At 38.9% G+C, this 17,835-nt stretch overlaps 1 protein-coding gene across 3 annotated transcripts in view; it reads right to left on the bottom strand.

Moving 5' to 3' along the window:
• Nucleotides 1-846: 846 nt before the first annotated feature.
• Nucleotides 847-17,835, bottom strand: part of ERGIC2 (ERGIC and golgi 2) — a 30,787-nt gene continuing 13,798 nt past the window's right edge. The window contains exons 6-14 of one of the 3 annotated variants that reach the window (XM_004592642.3): nucleotides 15,373-15,413; nucleotides 13,048-13,149; nucleotides 12,188-12,283; nucleotides 9,857-9,912; nucleotides 8,680-8,778; nucleotides 6,165-6,262; nucleotides 3,724-3,886; nucleotides 2,625-2,707; nucleotides 2,296-2,452 (exon numbers count right to left, since the gene is read on the bottom strand). In XM_004592642.3, coding sequence (XP_004592699.1) covers nucleotides 2,390-2,452; nucleotides 2,625-2,707; nucleotides 3,724-3,886; nucleotides 6,165-6,262; nucleotides 8,680-8,778; nucleotides 9,857-9,912; nucleotides 12,188-12,283; nucleotides 13,048-13,149; nucleotides 15,373-15,413 — 801 coding nt within the window. In that variant the 3' untranslated portion in view covers nucleotides 2,296-2,389. Of the gene's footprint in view, nucleotides 1,259-2,295; nucleotides 2,453-2,624; nucleotides 2,708-3,723; nucleotides 3,887-6,164; nucleotides 6,263-8,679; nucleotides 8,779-9,856; nucleotides 9,913-12,187; nucleotides 12,284-13,047; nucleotides 13,150-15,372; nucleotides 15,414-17,835 lie in introns of those variants that run through there. The other 2 variants (XM_058655742.1, XM_058655743.1) reach the window with 2 other exon arrangements.

The following is a 17,835-nucleotide window of genomic DNA, read 5'->3' as shown; positions in this document are numbered from 1 at the left end:
GACCTCCAATTTTGAAGCAAAGGAGTTGCTTATCAATTTACTTTCTGATAACTGAATTATTAGCCTAAGACATAATAAGGTACAGTATAGTGCTATAGGAATTATCTAACAGACTGGAAGAGACATCATTTCCAAAGACGATCCTAAAGGTAGTGTGAAGTATACAAACAGTGCACCAGTGAAATGATTCACTTAAATATTTCAACCTTTCCACAGATATGTGCAAACATAGCACTTAGGAGTCTGTTCCGCCTAATTTGAGGCTTCAGACAGATCTAAAATATCTGTAGAATTCATACAAATATAAACACTAAGTACTCAAAATGAGCATGGGGATTGGACTGAGTAACAAAGAGAGACTGTCAGAAAGGACTCCCCAATAGAGAACATTCTATAACAGCAAAAAAAGTGCTTGGGGAGGCCACACATCTGACTGTGCCCATCTGAGGGGCTTCTCATGGAGCCCTTCTTAATGTTCACACTGGAACTCGGTGCCAACAGCACGACTAGGCTTGAAAGACATTCCTTTCAGAGTTACTCTCAATGGGACAGATTAACTTCATTTAAATTTTAATATATTTGAAGAAGATAGGAGCAATTAAAGTATCATATAGAAACAAATTTAAGTTCTTTTAAAAGATACTTAACTTTTACAATTCTAAATTTAAAAAAAAAAGAAATCCCAAATCACTCTTTTCCAGCCAAAAATAAAACTCTGAAAATGTAACTCAATTTTCTAACAAGCGGACTAGTAAGACCAAGATTCAATCTATGACAGTCAATTTCTTTCCGTTAAAAGTTCTGAGCCCACTTTTGTTTAAGAAAAGAAATACAAAACCCAGAGGTGGCCAACTCATCATTTGAGAATTTCTGGATTTGAATCTTTCAAAGCACGTTTTGCCATGTAACTGTTCTGTTCATTTGGTGGCTCTATGATACCACATATTCTACACAATGACACCTCTGTTACTTTACGAAAAGTACTATTCTAAACAAACTTTACTGCAAATAGTTCTGTCACTTTTATTCTCTGTATTTTATTTTCAAGAAAGCATTATTTTATCCTTAAAAACAAATCCGTTTGAAAAGTTGTATCTTGTGACATGTTATTCTTTAAAACCGTCATTAAAGTTGAGTCTGTAAATGATGGAAGTGTTGCATACCAGTCGATGATTCTTGTATCCTATGGTCGTTAAGGGATCATAAAAGGAAAACTGATGTTGGCACACATATGTTCAAATACAGTTTTCAACGGCACCTGCGAAATAGCACCCTCTCATTTTTTAAATCCTATATACTCTAGAAACTCTAAACTAACTCTTAAAAAGGCAGCAAGTTAGAACCACACAATGTAATACACAGTTAGTCACACTCAGGATAGCCTGACCTCAACACTTCTCCCTAAGTCAGCTTTACAGCTCACTGGGCATTGTCTAATATGGAACCTCGCTTGTACTTAACAAACTTGCCTCGACTCCTGCGTTACTTCAAGATTAAAGTTCAAGATTAAAGTTACCTTGTTCCCCACTCACTGCAAGTGTAAAATATTTGGCTTTTTGTTTTAATACGGTACAGGTTGCTAATTTTCACAATCAGCAGTGGGTCTTTTTATTCACCCTGTCCCTCCGAAGTATAGCAAGAGGAAAAGGATCAGATTAGGAAACTTTTTTTTTTTTGAAGATGTGCTTTCCTCTCCCCGTAAAGTCTCTAAGACAATCTGTGGAGGCTCCCTCCGTCACAAATCATGGCGCCTTCACAGCCTCACCCGGGGCGTGCACCTCCGCCTTCTAAAACACCAGGCTGAACACTCAGAAAAATCATTAACAAAAGTCCCCAAAAACCGTTTTCATAAGACCAAATTAGGAGATAAATGGTCTTGACCATATGGCTTAACATTAATATGGCTAAATTATACGAACTAGTCCCTGTTTTTCTTTATTAACAATGTGACCTGATTATAATGTTGAAAGTCTAGACTAGTTCTCCATGTGTTTTACATTTTTTTTTTTTTATTTCGACATCAAATCTGTGAAAAACAAGAGGACGCAAACATTTGCACTTTTTCTTGAGACGTGGTTTCGCTTCTTGCCTTCCGGCTTCTTGCCATCAGAAAGTAAAGTCTGATTTCAGTACTGCGCATGTGCTGTGACAAAGGGGCATCTTCAGAGCGCTTCTCCACTGGCCTTGATCCACTGACAACATTTCTTCTAGGACAAATGTAACAGATACAACACACGGAGGGTCTCAAGGGTTTTTTTTCTTTTTTATATAACTGTTTCTTGCTTCTCGTTCATATTTTCTTTCCTTTGAATATATTGCACAATATTTTATTATTAAAAAAAGGTTTTGTGTCTCAGGCAGAAAGTTTCTCTCCTTCACCCAGGAGGTGTTAATGCGTATTATTTTCTAAAAGAGGTAAGTGGTTGTCTGTGTGGCCGTCCTCAAAGGGAACCTGAGACAAAGGACAGAAAACGACCAAAGCATTAGTATCAGTCCTCATTGCAGATCCTCCGAACGCAAAAGAATTATTTTGGACAAATCTTTCTGGGCACCAAGCACTACGAAGGGTACTAGAGAGTGGCATTGTGGCCAGAGATTGGTACCATGCAGCCCCTGCTACTTACAGAATTGACGGGCTTAGAGGAGCCAAGTCGGAAACGGCAGCAAATTATTTCAACTATAAATTTCCCAAATCCATGTAACATACCTGTATAAACAATAAGTTTATATGCTTTTAATGGAATTATTTTCTCAATTACTATGTAAGGATAAAAAAAAAACCCAATAAGAAGGAATAAATAAAAGCAGAGAACAGAAGCAATTTGCCGTTTTTACTTCCATGGTTAAAATAATTCAGTTAAATTCGAAAACAAATGGCAGTTCTCTTCCAGATCATGAGTCCGTATGGTTCATGCTCTTTTGCCCAGTATTTTCAGTTTTCTTCACACATCCACATATGTGAATCAGCAACGGACATTGAAGCAGATTTAAACAAACCACTTTAAAATAATTACACAAGGAAATTATTCATTTGTTTAAAAAAATGTGATGCCAGGTGTGCCAAGCACCCGGCACTGTGTAACACCGATGAGGACCTGGAGTTGAAGGCGCTGCTGGATTTAACTCTCCCAGTTAGGAGCACCTCACACTTTCTGAACACAGTTCTACAAGTGAGCTCGGAGGGGATCCTAGGCTCCTGGGACAAACGTTACTGGCTGAAAAATCTGTCTGCACATATTCAATGTATTGTAAGACATCATTTTACTTATTATTCATTTTAAAGTACATTAAATACAAAGCTAAGTTTGCATTCATGTGTCCAGGCGGTTTGTTTTCTTAATCCTGTACACCTGTGCATGCTGTGTATGCAACACCGCTACTATTTCATTTCTACAGAGGAGTGAAGAATTTTGTGAAGAGTATGGAGACCCATCTAAGGTGGGTACCAAGCGACTGGCAGAAATTAGCTGTAGTGATATTTCTGCTTGATAAGAGCAAACAACCTTTGCAGCTCACCATATAATCACCTTCAAATCAATAAATGCAGCCAAATTAGTCATGTGTAGTGGTGCATCAAGAAATTTTTGGAACTTTGGAATTAACAACAACAAAAACATGTCTCTAACACCAAGCCAGAAGAACATGCATTTTTTTTTTTTTTTGGCCTTTTGAAGAGTCTCTAACACTTTTACAGATGAAAAACAGAAAGGAATTCCTGTTGACCTGTTGTTGAAAAGATTCCTCCAACAATCCCACAGAGTCTCACGAAGAACTGCCAGAAAGGCATGTGCTCCTCCGTGACCGTCACCATGAGAGAGCTGAGATCATATTTCATGAATATTCCAGAGACCCCGTGGCTGCCGGCAGCATGGTTAATGATGCGTTCCTGCGGGAAGCGAAAGGAGCAGGTCAGACGGCAACACTCAGCACAACGCCCCAGCGCCACCGCGGGAGAAGGCCCTCGACCACGTGAAGGTCACAGGCCAACCTCCGACCCGATCCTGCTCCATTCTACTCTGCAACGATTCTACATTTCTCCTGTGATTTGCTTTTGAAACTACCCAAAGAGCAAAACTATTCTTTCCTACTTTCTCAAAAGGCTTACTCTACATACCAATCTCCTGAATGTTCTAGAGCATAAGGCCACATTTGTGTGTTCCTTACTGGCCAAATCTCTTCGTCAAGAATTCAAAAACAACTGAATTCACTACTGTTATTGAAATTACCAGATTTCAAAACTATTTCAATTCCTGTTGTTAAATTTGAACTATATGATACAATACAGAAAGAAAATGTTTCCATTGATTTAAAAAATATCAATGTTTGAACTACTGGTTCAGACTTAAAAGGACTTTTTAAGGGCGTAAAACTAATATTGTAAATTTACCAAATAATGCACATCAAATATTCTATTTCACTTACTTCATTCTAGCTAATTTATACCTCAAAAATCAACTCTGCAAACTTTATAATAATTATTTTAACTTCAAACTGTATTATCACAGTACACTTATACTACACTATCATTTATGATCTTATTATGTTACATTAAACATTTTTTTAAATATACAGCATTTCAAAATTCTTGCTCCTGTTATTATCACAATAGGGCTCCATAAACTATCGATGGTTTCCAACAAAGTTACTTCAACCTGTGGGTTGCTCAGTATCATGCTGAAGATGACGCTGCTGTGGAGAGTGGGGCACCGCATACAGCCAAAGAGCAACAGTGACTGTGCTGTTGACCTCTGAAGGTCAGCCCCACTTTCTGCCCCCTCATCTTTACTCCTGCAGCTTGACGTCCCAGTCTTCTACCACTAGAAATGTCAAAGCATGCACTATTCTCATACATCACTTGACATTTGCCCCGCTGTGCTTCCGGAATCCATTCTAGAAGTGGGACCACTGGGCCAAAGGGCAAATACTCGGGCCATTTTGCAGCCACTATTTACCTCTATTCCACACACACTGTGGCATTGGCGTCCCCATGGCAATGGGAGTATGCCTGCTTTCCCCAAGGCCTAGGCAGCTGTGTGTGCTGCTTGTCAGGTGTTTGCCAAACTTCCAGGTGAGAAATGGTAGCTCCCCAGCCCTACAGGAATTCTGAAAAGCACAATCAGTACCTGTATGTATTTTACCTGGTGTCTATGTATACATGTGTACACACACACATATATACACACATGTACAAAATTACAGGTACTGAGGGTTTTCCACTGAAACATTTGAAAGGCTATAGAAATGTAACACATTCCCTCTAAAAAAGAACACCAAATTTCAGAAGAATAAGGAAAATTCTGACTATGAGATGGTCGTGAATTATAAGACTCTCAAAAACATCTTCAGGGTCGGGCACTTGGTACAATGCTTAAGACACCAGGCAGGGTGGCTGTCTCCCTGCCTCCCTCCCACTGCAGCTCCCCGCTGACATGCACCCAAAGAAGTGCAGGCAGGGCTGAAGTGCCTGGTCCTCTGCTGAGCACCTGAGAGGCCCTGCCCGAGTTCTGGGCTTCTGACTTTGACCTTGCCCAGGACAAGCTGTTGTAAGCATTTCTCTGCTTTTCAAATAAATAAATTTAAAAAGCACTTAAAATGTGAATATTCATCATTGTTGCACACACAAAAAGAAATCATGACGCTAGAGTAGATGTAGAATCTGTGAAATTGTCCAACTCCTAACGTCTGTTCCTCGTTTCGGCATTTATGAGGCCACCGTGTCCTGAGGTTACAGAATACTCTATGTCACGTGACCACGAAGCATTAACTTAAGAGGCAATACAGGCATGTCCCAGCACAGGCACATATGCTAGAAGACAACAGGAAATTAAAACCCCTGCTGCCGGGCTAAAACCTGTTCATAGTAATAGATGAGGAAGCATGTTCTGAACTTCAGATACTAAAATCAACATAGTATCTTCATTAAGTTGAACAGTTTTGAGTCCTAATTCTATAGAAAACATTTTAGATTTCCTTGCTAGAAAAATCTACTTTTCTTGCTCTAAAATGTATTAATTATAGTAATAAACTATTTCTACGAAATTATTAGCTTAACATAAAAATAAGTTTTAAAATAAGGACACCAACTGAACCACCCATCTTGTGGTTAGGGGAATTTTAAATCTCTAAAAGATTTCAAATAATTTCAACAGTTGGATTCAACTTACCCTTTCTGTTACAGAAAACTGATGGGTGTCTGCTGAAATCTTGTACGTATGTAGTTTCGTTGGCACAACTGTAATAAAATATTGGAACATCTGGTTGTCTAGAACGAAAACAAAATGTATTTTTTCATGAGCACAGCAGCAAAACTGCCAGAAAGTTCCTTCTCAAGTAAATTTAACTGAAATTATACCATTTCACGTTACTTAATGGTCTAAGAAACAACAACCAGCACATGTAATATACAAAGGTACATAAAAAGTTCATGATATTCAAAGGTTGTTTCTTATAAGAATTTTGCGATCTGTTTAGTCTTTACACAATATGCAGTTTTCAGGACTCCTTGACAACCACGCGTATGCACTGATTTCAGCTCCTCTTTAGTCCAGGTCCTACCAACACTATAGGAACACAGCACAAGATGCTCCATGCATTTGGCCCCCGCCACTCTCATGGCCAGAGTACAAATGCTGCTGGGTGGGATTTTTCTGCAAGATTTGGAGTATAACTAAGCTTGAAGATCTTTTCCTTCTCTCTCTCTCTCTTTTTTTTAAAGATTTATTTATCTTTATTGGAAAGGCAGATTGAGAGAGAAAGAGACACAGAGAGAAAGATTTTCCAACCACTGGTTAAACTCCCCAAGTGGCTGCAGTGGCGGGAACTGAGCTGATCCAAAGCCAGGAGCCAGGAGCTTCTTCTGGGTTCTCCCACAAGAGTGCAGTGGTCCCAAGGTTTTGGGCCATCCTCCACTGCTTTCCCAGGCTAAAAGCAGGGAGCTGGATGGGAAGTGGAGCAGCCAGGAACAGTAGCCATATGGGATCCCAGCACAGGCAAGGTAAAGATTTAGCCACTAGGCTGCCGCACCAGGCCCAAGTTTGAAGATCTCAATGAGTAAATCAGGCATCTAATTGCTCAGTAATCCCTGCAGTATTTCAGCAGAGCTTCCAGAGGGAACAGCAACTGCACATACAGATTCATTACACCATTTTTTTTTTCTTTTTGGAACCAGAGATCCAATAGAACAGGTGTTAGGAACAACAGCAGTATGCCATTTTACATCTTTCACTAACCTACTGACACCTCATATACAGAATTCTAAATATCTCTCAGTCTCTATCAATTTAGAATTTTCTAGACTCAACAATGTTTGGAATAACTCACCCATACTTACAAGAGTTCTTGTTCAAAAACTTTTTTTCAAATGAGCATCTCTTAGCTAATATGCAATGCGCTAGTGTCAAATGGGTATATACTTATTGATTACAAGTAAGATTTCACTGGATGAGGTTTATAATTCTCACAATTGTTCCTTTTCACACATTTCTAAACTTAGTACATCGTTTCCTTAAGTGAAGCATTCCCAGAAGACAAAATACTCATGAATGTAAATTAGCACTGTAAGTCACATATCTTTTCTAATTTACTGATATATATATTTTTAATTTTCATTGGAAAGCCAGATATACAGAGAGGGAGAGAAACAGAGAAGATCCGCTGACTTACTCCCCAAGCAGTCGCAATGGCTGAAGCTGAGCCAACCTGACGCCAGGAGCCAGGAGCCTCCTCCAGCTCTCCCATGCAGTTGAGAGTCCCAAGGCTTTGGGCCGTCCTCGACTGCGCTCCCAGGCCACAAGCAGGGAGTCGGATGGGAAATGGGGCCGCCAGGACACAAACAGGCACTGATATGGGATCCTGGCATGCACAAGGTGAGGACCCCAGCCAGTAGGCTACCGTACCAGGCCCAAGTTACATATCTTTAATGTACAACACTACACTAAGAGTAAAGAACATTAATAAATATACTGAATTTAAGGAAATATTAAGCTTTTAATTATACTTGTATGAACTTAAAATTCCTGGTGGTTGAGAAAACTTTAGAAGTTCTCAAAACGTCCAACAGATAAGACACCAGACAAAATGAATTCTTACATAGAGAGAAGACAGAATCTTCAGAAGAAATGAAAACATACTGCTTGTCACAAAATCGAGAAAATCATACTTCCAATTCTTACAAAAAACTATTACGTTAAGTGGAGTGGATTATAAGAAAACATATAGAAAAGATAACTATGCTATAATGTGCTACTTTTTAATCGTGTAATACATTCTGAAGTAAGTCTAGGTTTCTTAGGTACAATTCTAGAGATTTGCAAAAGAGCAAACATGTATTTCCAAACTTTGAACTTAGAGAAGAAAAAGTCTTACAAAGTTCGAGCCTTCTATATTTATTCTTTCTTTGGTGAATGTGGAAAAGTGCAGTTATGATTTATTAAGTTTTCATATACAAATTTTAAATTTGGTCCTTTCCCCAACCTATTATTTATTTGCACTTTATGTTTAGGGGGTTACTTCATCTTACTTACTTACTGAACAAATTCTCTCCATGTGTATCTCATTCATCAGCCATAGAACAATCCCCTTCACAAGCCAAGTTGGAAGATTACTGAAAATGTTCTAGCATTAGAGTTGTAAAAACTATTTTCTACATATAAATTCCAAGACAAATTATTCTATACTTACGATCTACAGCAATTTTTTCAGTTCCATCTAAAGGATTAATAATCCCTGGAACAAGTTCTCCAAAAGACAAATGATCTATTCTGTGAGAAAAGTTGTAAGCTAAGAAGCAAAAAAAAAACAAAAGCAACTAAGTAGAGAAATCAGTATAAAAACTGTATCTTAATGATTGCTTTGTATTCTTATCTGTTCTCAAATGAAAATACCCAAAATTTGCAATTACAATAATACACATTTAGCATACAGAAATTTAATCTACAATAGGCAAATTCTGATCAATTTTTGTATCTTAAATTTTATAATTACATACAAATTAGCTTCTGAGAAATAACATTACAGCTAATTCTGATAGCCATGAAAAATGTCTTTACTGATTCTGGTCATAATATAACAATAAGATTTTGTTGTTAGAACTGGGATGGTGTCCATATGCCAAATAACAAAACTGATCACCAACAGTTTTAATACATACTATTGCTAACTGTGACCAAACTCACTTTTCCATAGAATTACTTGCGTTGTTCTCTACAACAGACTTACAAATGTTTTAGAAGAATCATTCTACCAAATTGAGTGGAATATTTTATATATAAGAGTATGTTCAAATTTAGATATTGTAAATTTGAACAAATTCCAGAGTCTCACTAGCCATACAAACTGGCAGAAATTTGTTGCAAGTGTCACAAAGAACGCTTCCTGCCACAGTGGCTTGGGTGCTGACTGTTCCAATGACCGCGTGTTAACTTCTAGGTGGCTCTAGTAAAAGGGGGTGGAACCTTCAGGAGGTGTGGCCAAATGAGAGCTGCTCAAGCAACCTGAGTTGTGTCCTTGCAAAGTAATTTTTGGAGAATGGGCATACAACCTCACAGTGGTCCCCCAGACCCCCACTTCCAGGCTCAGTCCTGGAGACTTGTGAAAGAGGGCCTCCCCCAGAGCAGGTCTACAGGCCTAGCACCCCTAAGCATGGCTCACAGTAACACAGCCGGCCTGGGGTGCTTCATCCCAGTAACAAGCAGCTTCTGAGAACTGCAGGGGTCCAAGTCAGTACCTTCATCACCTCCTCTCACTGCATCTGTCTTCAGGAGAGCTCACCCTCGGGGCCCTGCCCTATACCTGCACTTGAAAAACGATGCTTTTCTCAAAGACACCCTTGCTGAAGAGGAGCTGAAGAACTACTTACAGTCATGATTGACAAGTGCTGCCAAATGTGCATGGCCTCGAGGGTGTGGGATTGCCCTGAAAGAAGGGGGGAGAAGTATTATAGTAACAGCATTGAACTACGTCACGCGTTCCAGAAGGTGGCTCTTTGCAATGCCCTACGGTTCTTCTTGGTGTAAACTCACAGAACAACATAGTCCCTGTGACCAGGCAGACCAGCCCGCTCAGCTCGGCAGGGCAGCCGGCGCCACGATGGGAAGTTTAGGCTTTTTGTGTTTGTTTTTTTGTTTTTTCCCAAGACGCAGGCTGAAAACAGTGGTTGGTACCAAGTTTCCCACTTAAGAATCTCCAAATTGGCCTTGAACTCAAAAGCATTGCAATGAAATTTGGCCACTAAGTTATCAAACTGCTGTGCAGTAGGGAAAGGCAGATTATCCAGCCTTGATGTTCTGAAAAATTTCAAGAAAAATGACAGTATTTTCATACATGACGGTAAAGTCACCACTGACACCTACTAGTTCAAAAGATACAACAACAGCCCATGTGCTGGTTCACGCTGTACAGGACTACAACGGCCAGGGCCGGGCTGTTAAGAAGCTGGGAGCTAGAAGGACGCCAGGGTAAAGGTTCAGTGGAGAAACTGCTCTGAGAACTGGTGATGGGAGGCATTTTTGGTTGTCACAGTCACTGCAGGGGGGACGCACTGGCCTCTAGAGGATGACATCCAGGGAAACAAGGCATCCTACCAAAGCAATCCACAGCGACACACACAAATGCAACTGTCCAGGGCCTTGGGGGTTTGAGCCTTGGGCCTTGAGCGCTGTAGGAGACATTCGCGCAATGTGAAATAATCCAAGCCTGGCATTAAACTCCACTTAGTTATACAAAGTGCCCGTTTCAATCCACACCTTGTTTGCAGCATTACAAAGAGTCAGTTGTTCACTATTTTGTATTTAAGAGGTAACATAAGATCTTTCCAAAGGTCAGTATTGAAACCAATGAACTTATTGCCAAAAAAAGCAGGCTCACAGGACCTCCCCAAAACATGACTGGATCCAGGTAAAGAGGTAAAATTGAGAAAAGGCCCCCTATGCACAAAAAAAGGCAACCAATACAGCAGTTCACCCAATGTGTCAATGTTTCCCTCTTTGAGCTAGGATGCTACTCAGAGCCAAAAGCAAAATAAACTTTTCTGAATTTCTTTGAGGTTAGTAGGACTTGTTGCCTCTGTAATGTTAAAACAAACAAACAACAACCACCACCAAACAAGATCCTAGCAGGAACAGAACAGGGATGGCTGTAACGGGTCTTGGCAACATAACCAAAACAATGAAAGGTAAGTTTTAAGGAGAGAATGACATGCAAGAAAAACACAAAAGCTTGACTGATCTGATCGTTGTGGGCACTGAGAGATAAGGCTGATGTCAAAGTCCGCAGGCACGCTCTTCCCTGCTCTCTGCTCTCTCCCGCCCTCACACTGGACATTTCTAAGGCCCTACTCGTGCTCCAAGGTTCTCTGCTGACTTGCACCCAGACTATAATCTATTTCCTTCACAATTTCAACACCACTATAATGACATCATTATTAGTGAATTCAGTGATCAAAGTTTAGACTCTTTTCAGAATGTTCAGAATGTTAGCACCAGGAGGACAAAATTTGTTTCTGGTTTTTTTGGGTTTTTTTTGAGTTGTACCCTTAGTATCTAGTGTGGTATTTTAAACATGGTAATTATTTAAAAAAATCTTCGACAACCTAGTGCTATTTTGTTCAATTACAATACAGAACGAAGAAGGGGGGATGGAACCCATTTATTCATTTAGAACTTTATTACCAAGCTTTTCTTACTTGACACCTTCTGTAGTGAATGTTGTTTTGAAAACAGGTGCTCTGCTTAACCTTTATTTCAGGTATGGCTAAGTTCCAACTGTATCAAACTCTTATCTAGAATTAGCCAAGGAACACACTTGGAATTAGGACCACCAAAAGCTTTGAGGCAAATAAAATCATAAAACTACCACAAGGAACAATTTCATGGACTGTCATAGCAACCATTCCCTGGCTACTAAAACTTGACAAGTAGATTTCACTCCATGTACACCTACCTACACGTCATTTAGTTAGATATGAAAAACAAGACATGAGTGCGTTAATGCTTTAGAATGGCTTTTAAAGTTAGTCATGTTCTCTGTGCCGGGATTTATGCTCCAACACCAAACTCGTACATTAAACAGACAGATAACACTTTAAGCACTGCTTTAATAGTTAGCTGTGTATTATCTGATTAACAAGGAATTTATTTTTAACCAAGATGCAGCTTGTTTCCAGTATCTTCGGTGAGTGAAAAGAACATACTTGCCCACGGTTATGTGAAAATTCCCAGCGACTTTGTTGACATAGAGGTGACCATGAATTCTGCATGCATCTGGAGACCTCAATGAGCCATCCTCCCTGTTGGATATGGCACAGAGATGAGTTATAATTTATCACTATCATGTTGGAGTGAAAAAATTGCACACAGAGGAAAAACCATGAAGATCGATTTTTCAAATAATGTTCTAATATCTAAAACAGAAGATCAGCTTCCTGAAGTCTACACAGTATTTTAAAAATCACCTATCTATAAAATGGAATTATATACCTATTACATATTTGTTTTATACAAATCCAAAGTCCCACGGTTTTTTAAATCTAGTCAGAAGCCTAAAGCTAGTGACAGAACAAAGATTAAAATAAAAAGATTAATCCTATAAAGATACATTTTTTCATCAACTCCTGGCACGGTAATGGGAAGGGAGCAAGCGTGACGTAGGGAAGTCTACATTTAAATGATCATTTTCTTGGTTGTAACATTTCTGAATTAGCAGCTACTCTAATTACAAAAGAGAAAAAGTGAAAACAAACCCCAAATGTCTATTCCAAAAGTATGGATCTTGGCAGCAGTACGTGGAACCAGTTTGCTCTTAAAACTTATTTCAATTTTCTACAGATGTACACCCCATAGATGACCCAGCAAGTTAATTCAATGAAAATGAAACATTCATGATAATCCTCATCAAAATCATATTATTAACTTAAAAGACATCTGTTCGGTATAGAATGATTCCTGCTTTCTCTTTGTACAAAAAATAATAAGATCTGGAAGATGAGGCATCGCACGTTGGTATCCGAGTGAAATCATATAAGCAATTGTGCGTTTGAAGCACAGCTCTCACCTGGGTGGCAGTGCCGTCGATGGGCTTTTAAAAGCACTTTTGAAGATCACATCTTGAAGTGAATGCTCCTCCTGCAGCCTACTCTGAATCAGCTGCAACATCCTAAGGGCAACAGACACAAGCAAGAGCTTCGTGAAACAGAAAAGGAGTCTCAAAAAGCTAGCAGTACATTTTCAAAAAGCAATGGTGAGCGAACACGCACTCAGCCATCACTGGATTTTATTCCAAAACGAAGATTCAAGTTTCCGTTGACTCCGGCCTTGCAAGCAGGAAAAATGAGGAAAGGTAGCCCAAGCCCATGAACTAGGTCGCCCTGGCCTCTGATTCCTGTAGTGGTGCTGTGAACCGAAAACTAAAGTCTACAGAATACACAAACACAAGAACTTTTAAAAACAAAAGTAAAATAAATATGAAAGTGCTTGCATCCCACTGAAACAATAAAGTAGGTATTTTTTTCCAAACTGAGGTAGGTCACACGATAATTGTGCGCTACCCAACTAGAAAATTGGTTAGACATGGCTATTTAAAGCAACACATCTCCCTTACAATGTAACTTTAGTGTGGAATAAATAGGAAATTAGATACAAAAAGCAGAAGCTGAAAGGTTATCCAGGTTTGAACATAACAAAGAGGTTTGAGATCCTAAATATTTTAAAGTAGAATAGGGATGGAGAGAAAATTTAAATCTTTCATTAAAGGTAGAGAAAGGCAAAGATGATATTGGCATGCACACTGTTCCAGGAGCTGAGAGGCCCCAGGGATCTCTAAGTCAGCAGAGTGGTATCTTCAGGGCTTGTTTAGAAGGACAACACAATACATTCGAGAGTTTCAGAGAGCCAGATCCCATCTTCAGATTATACTTGAGCACTTGAAATTTGTGGATCCAATGCCAGCAGAAATCGAGTGTTTCACACTTTTTTTGTGTGTCCTGTATCACCACGGTTTACCTGTTGATACTGGACAATGGTTAGCGCTTCAGGAATCCAAACTGTGTGCAAGAAGTAGACTTCTTGCCCTCTTACTATGTGAAGCAATGTAGAACATTCCACTATGATGGAAAATGTCTAATATTTCCATAGTGAAAACAATCTGCATCACTTATTATCAGTCTTCAATAAAGTCCAAGTGAAAAGAGACATCTTCTTTTAGTATTTTTGGATCAAAGTAAGGTATTTCATCTCTGGATGCTTGCTTAAGCCCAAAGACATTGACTCATATTCAATTGAAATTCCTATATTAAAATTTCTCCCAAATGGCAAAATTGGCAATTGTGAGAGAAAGATCTTTGAAATATACTTAGGGATTATGGGAAACATGAGTAAAAGCTTTTGATAATAATTTTATTAGGTAAAGTCTAGTAACCAGAAAGTAAGAAAGAAAAAAAAAAGCAGAGTGAGCATGGTTGCGGAAACACAATGAAAGACTGATTTCTTTAACAGACAAGTGGTTATTAAGAGTGAAACAACAACCCAGGAAAAGGGACAGAAGTATTACCAAGCAGTCTCAACAACTCCAACAACAACAACAAAAAGAGGGAGAAAAACCCACAAAGGCTTTCAATTAATTCATTTAAAAAGTAAAAATCATCCTCTAAAAGCTACATTCTGTTTCTAGAAACATTCCAAGCACTTGTGTCTCATGTAGGCAGGCAGACACACACGAGGCACACGCAGCACAAGCACACGGAGTGGCTCAAGGACGCCCCCTAAATGTGCTTCCCATACTGCAATTCAAGAAGTGCCCTAAATGCTCATCAATAAGGATCTACGAAAACAAATGATAGTCTGTGTATTAAATGAACTGTTATGAATAAGGAAAGGGGAAGATGGCTAATACATCATGTCAGATAGAAAAAAAACAGCTTATACAACAAACTTATGGAGTGACCCCATTTTTACGAAAAACATGTAAGCTTATATGTAAGTCTACAGAAAATCATACATCCACAGAAACTGCCCAGAAGGCCACAGGGCAGAGGCAGGCCTGGCCATGAGAGGCAAGGGCGCGCCTACAGGAGGAGGACATAGCTAGCTTTTTCTTTTTTGTCACTCAGATTCTAGCTGAATTTTGAACAACTATGACATGTAAATATTATAAATAGAAATTTTTAAACAAAAATGTAAAGAAAAGCTAGAATCATTCAGTATGTACCAAAGATTTCATTGACTTTCTTAAAATCTGACCATTTTTGAAACTGTTACAAATAAAATTATGCTAATAAGTCATTCAGAGAAAAATGTTCATCTACAAAGAGCTTACCATAAACAAAATACACAAAATGTGATTTAGAGGTCTATGGGACATAATGCTTTGTTCATTTATTACCTTTGCCACTCTCTTTGCTGTGGTGAAAGATCAAATATTGCCTGAAATAAACCAAAACAGAATCACCGTCATTGTCAAATAGTCTTCTTGGCTCTTACTTCCTTTGAACAAAACCAAACGTATACTGTTGTTAAAAACAAAGATTATGATATACAGTTAGTCTTTTAAAGCCAACCTTGGGGAGTGAATCATCGGAAGGAAGATCTTCCTCTCTGTCTCTCCCCCTCTCTGTATATCTGACTTCGGAAAAATAAATAAATCTTAAAAAAAAAAAAAAAAAACCACAGGTCCATCAGGTTTCTCACTGTCTCACCTTTAAAAACATCATTAAATAGTAACTAAATGTAAAAATAAATAGCAAAATTGAAATTACAACAGCATATTGCACGATCATGGTTTGGAAACCAGTAAAGTTAATAGGGTTAAGACTTTAATATTCAGTGTTTAAAGAGAAGATTATTTTAAAGTAAACTTGAATTTGCTTTCTCAAATTAAAAAAAAATTCTTAAGTACTTTGTACACTAAGGACAAGAGAATCAATACTTACTAACACTGTTAAATGGTTTATGAAAAGTATATGGATACAAATATATAAGTATTTCGAAATCATAATTTTCTGCCTAAAATATCACTCTTTTACAGAAGTCCTTTTAATTTGACTAACAACTGGAATAGATGGCAGAAACATCACATTTTGAAAATAGCTATTTATCCTGTCACAATTGTGTAACACGAACACAGTCATTAGTCCCTTTTGCCTGCAACTTGGAATCCTAAAGATTGAAGAAAGATAATGGATGCATCTCAGGAGATTACAAATCACCTGGAGGTATGAAATGCAGAAAAAAAGAATTCAAATTAGGTGGCATGGAGTGGTAGCCTAGTGGCTAAAATCCTTGCCTTGCACGTGCCAGGAACCCATATGATCACTGGTTCATATCCCAGCTTCCCCACTTCCCTTCCAGCTCCCTGCTTGTGGCCTGGGAAAGCAGTAGAGAATGACCCAAAGTCTTGGGACCCTGCACCCACATGGGAAACTGGGAAGAAGCTCCTGGCTCCTGATTTTGGATCGGCTCAGTTCCAGCCATTGCATCCACTTGGGGAGTAAACCAGCGGATAAATATCTTTGTCTCTTCTCTCTGTAAATCTGACTTTCCAACAAAAAATAGATAAATCTTTTTTAAAATGTATTAGGGATGTAGTAAGTGTGAAAAAAAAAGAGGACATACACCAGTCAGAACGGAGAGGAAGCTAGAGAAACAATATAAACACATTTGACAAGGTAAACGTATATTGGTACCACATAGACTTTGCAGTCCGCTACATAGGAAAGTTCAAAGAAGACTAAAAGTGAGGATACAATCTGCATTATAATTTTAACTCCTAATCCCAGGGTGGAAACTTTAAAGAATATATGCAAGGCAACACACTACAGAGTCCAAATTTAGAAGGCCAACACAATTGTATTTCACAGGACAGAAAAAGTTACGAGGGCAGAAAATGAAGAGAGCGTCCGAGCGCACAGGCACACAGGACGTGGGCACAGGACGGCAGCAGGGCACCCTCCGGACACCTGCCACCAGAGGTACATCGCGGGTGCGGGTTCAACCAGCTGCTCAGCAGCACCCAGGACGGGCCTGTCCATAATGAGAGCACACCACAGGCGACCTGCACAGTTAGGCCTCTCACTCAGAACAGAACCTCCCTACCGGAGTCTAGTCTGTCCGAAGAAACGCAGTAAGAACTGCTGGGCTGCCATGGTGGGCCACACTACCATCCCAGGCTGCGTTTGACTTGATCTCTTCCAAAGCATCAGAAGCACAATCTGACTTAAAGAAACACAGTTGGACTAAACTATATATTCTCTCCTTGCATCTAGGGCTATTAAAAACATCCTATTAAGTCAATGTAATCTGGTAAAGTTCAAAATGCACATATAATGTAAGAAATAATAATGAGATTGAGAACTCTATGATATTCAACATCTTATAAGACCTTCAAAAGGACAGATTTAAAGTACTGCTTTGAACATTAAAGCAGGCAAAAAACACCAAGGAAAAAAAAATCTACATTATCAAAACCAGCAAAAACTAAAAGAGACCCACAAATGGCACTTTAGGATGAAAATCTGAATTTCAAAAATAAAAGAAAAAGCATGAATTATATTACCTACAAAGGAAAGGCTATAATTGGGTCTGAAGACAAGCAAGGAATGCCTGTAAGATTTTAGTTTGAAACACTATAAAACAGACTTGAATCCTCAGCCAACCTTACATCGCCACGAGTGCACAACGGTGAGACACAAGCAGTCACACAACACATTCTTGCTGAAGGAACGGCAAAAAAAAGAAAGCCATCTATTAAATCGCATGAAGAATAGGAAAGAAAGACAACAAAATGAAGTATCATATTCTCAAACTGTGTATGTGATAGCTTAATACACCATAACATGGCGTCCAAATT

Source organism: Ochotona princeps, chromosome 27 (assembly GCF_030435755.1).
Source record: "Ochotona princeps isolate mOchPri1 chromosome 27, mOchPri1.hap1, whole genome shotgun sequence".
Classification (NCBI taxonomy): domain Eukaryota; kingdom Metazoa; phylum Chordata; class Mammalia; order Lagomorpha; family Ochotonidae; genus Ochotona; species Ochotona princeps.
This window is presented reverse-complemented; position numbering and strand designations above follow the sequence as displayed.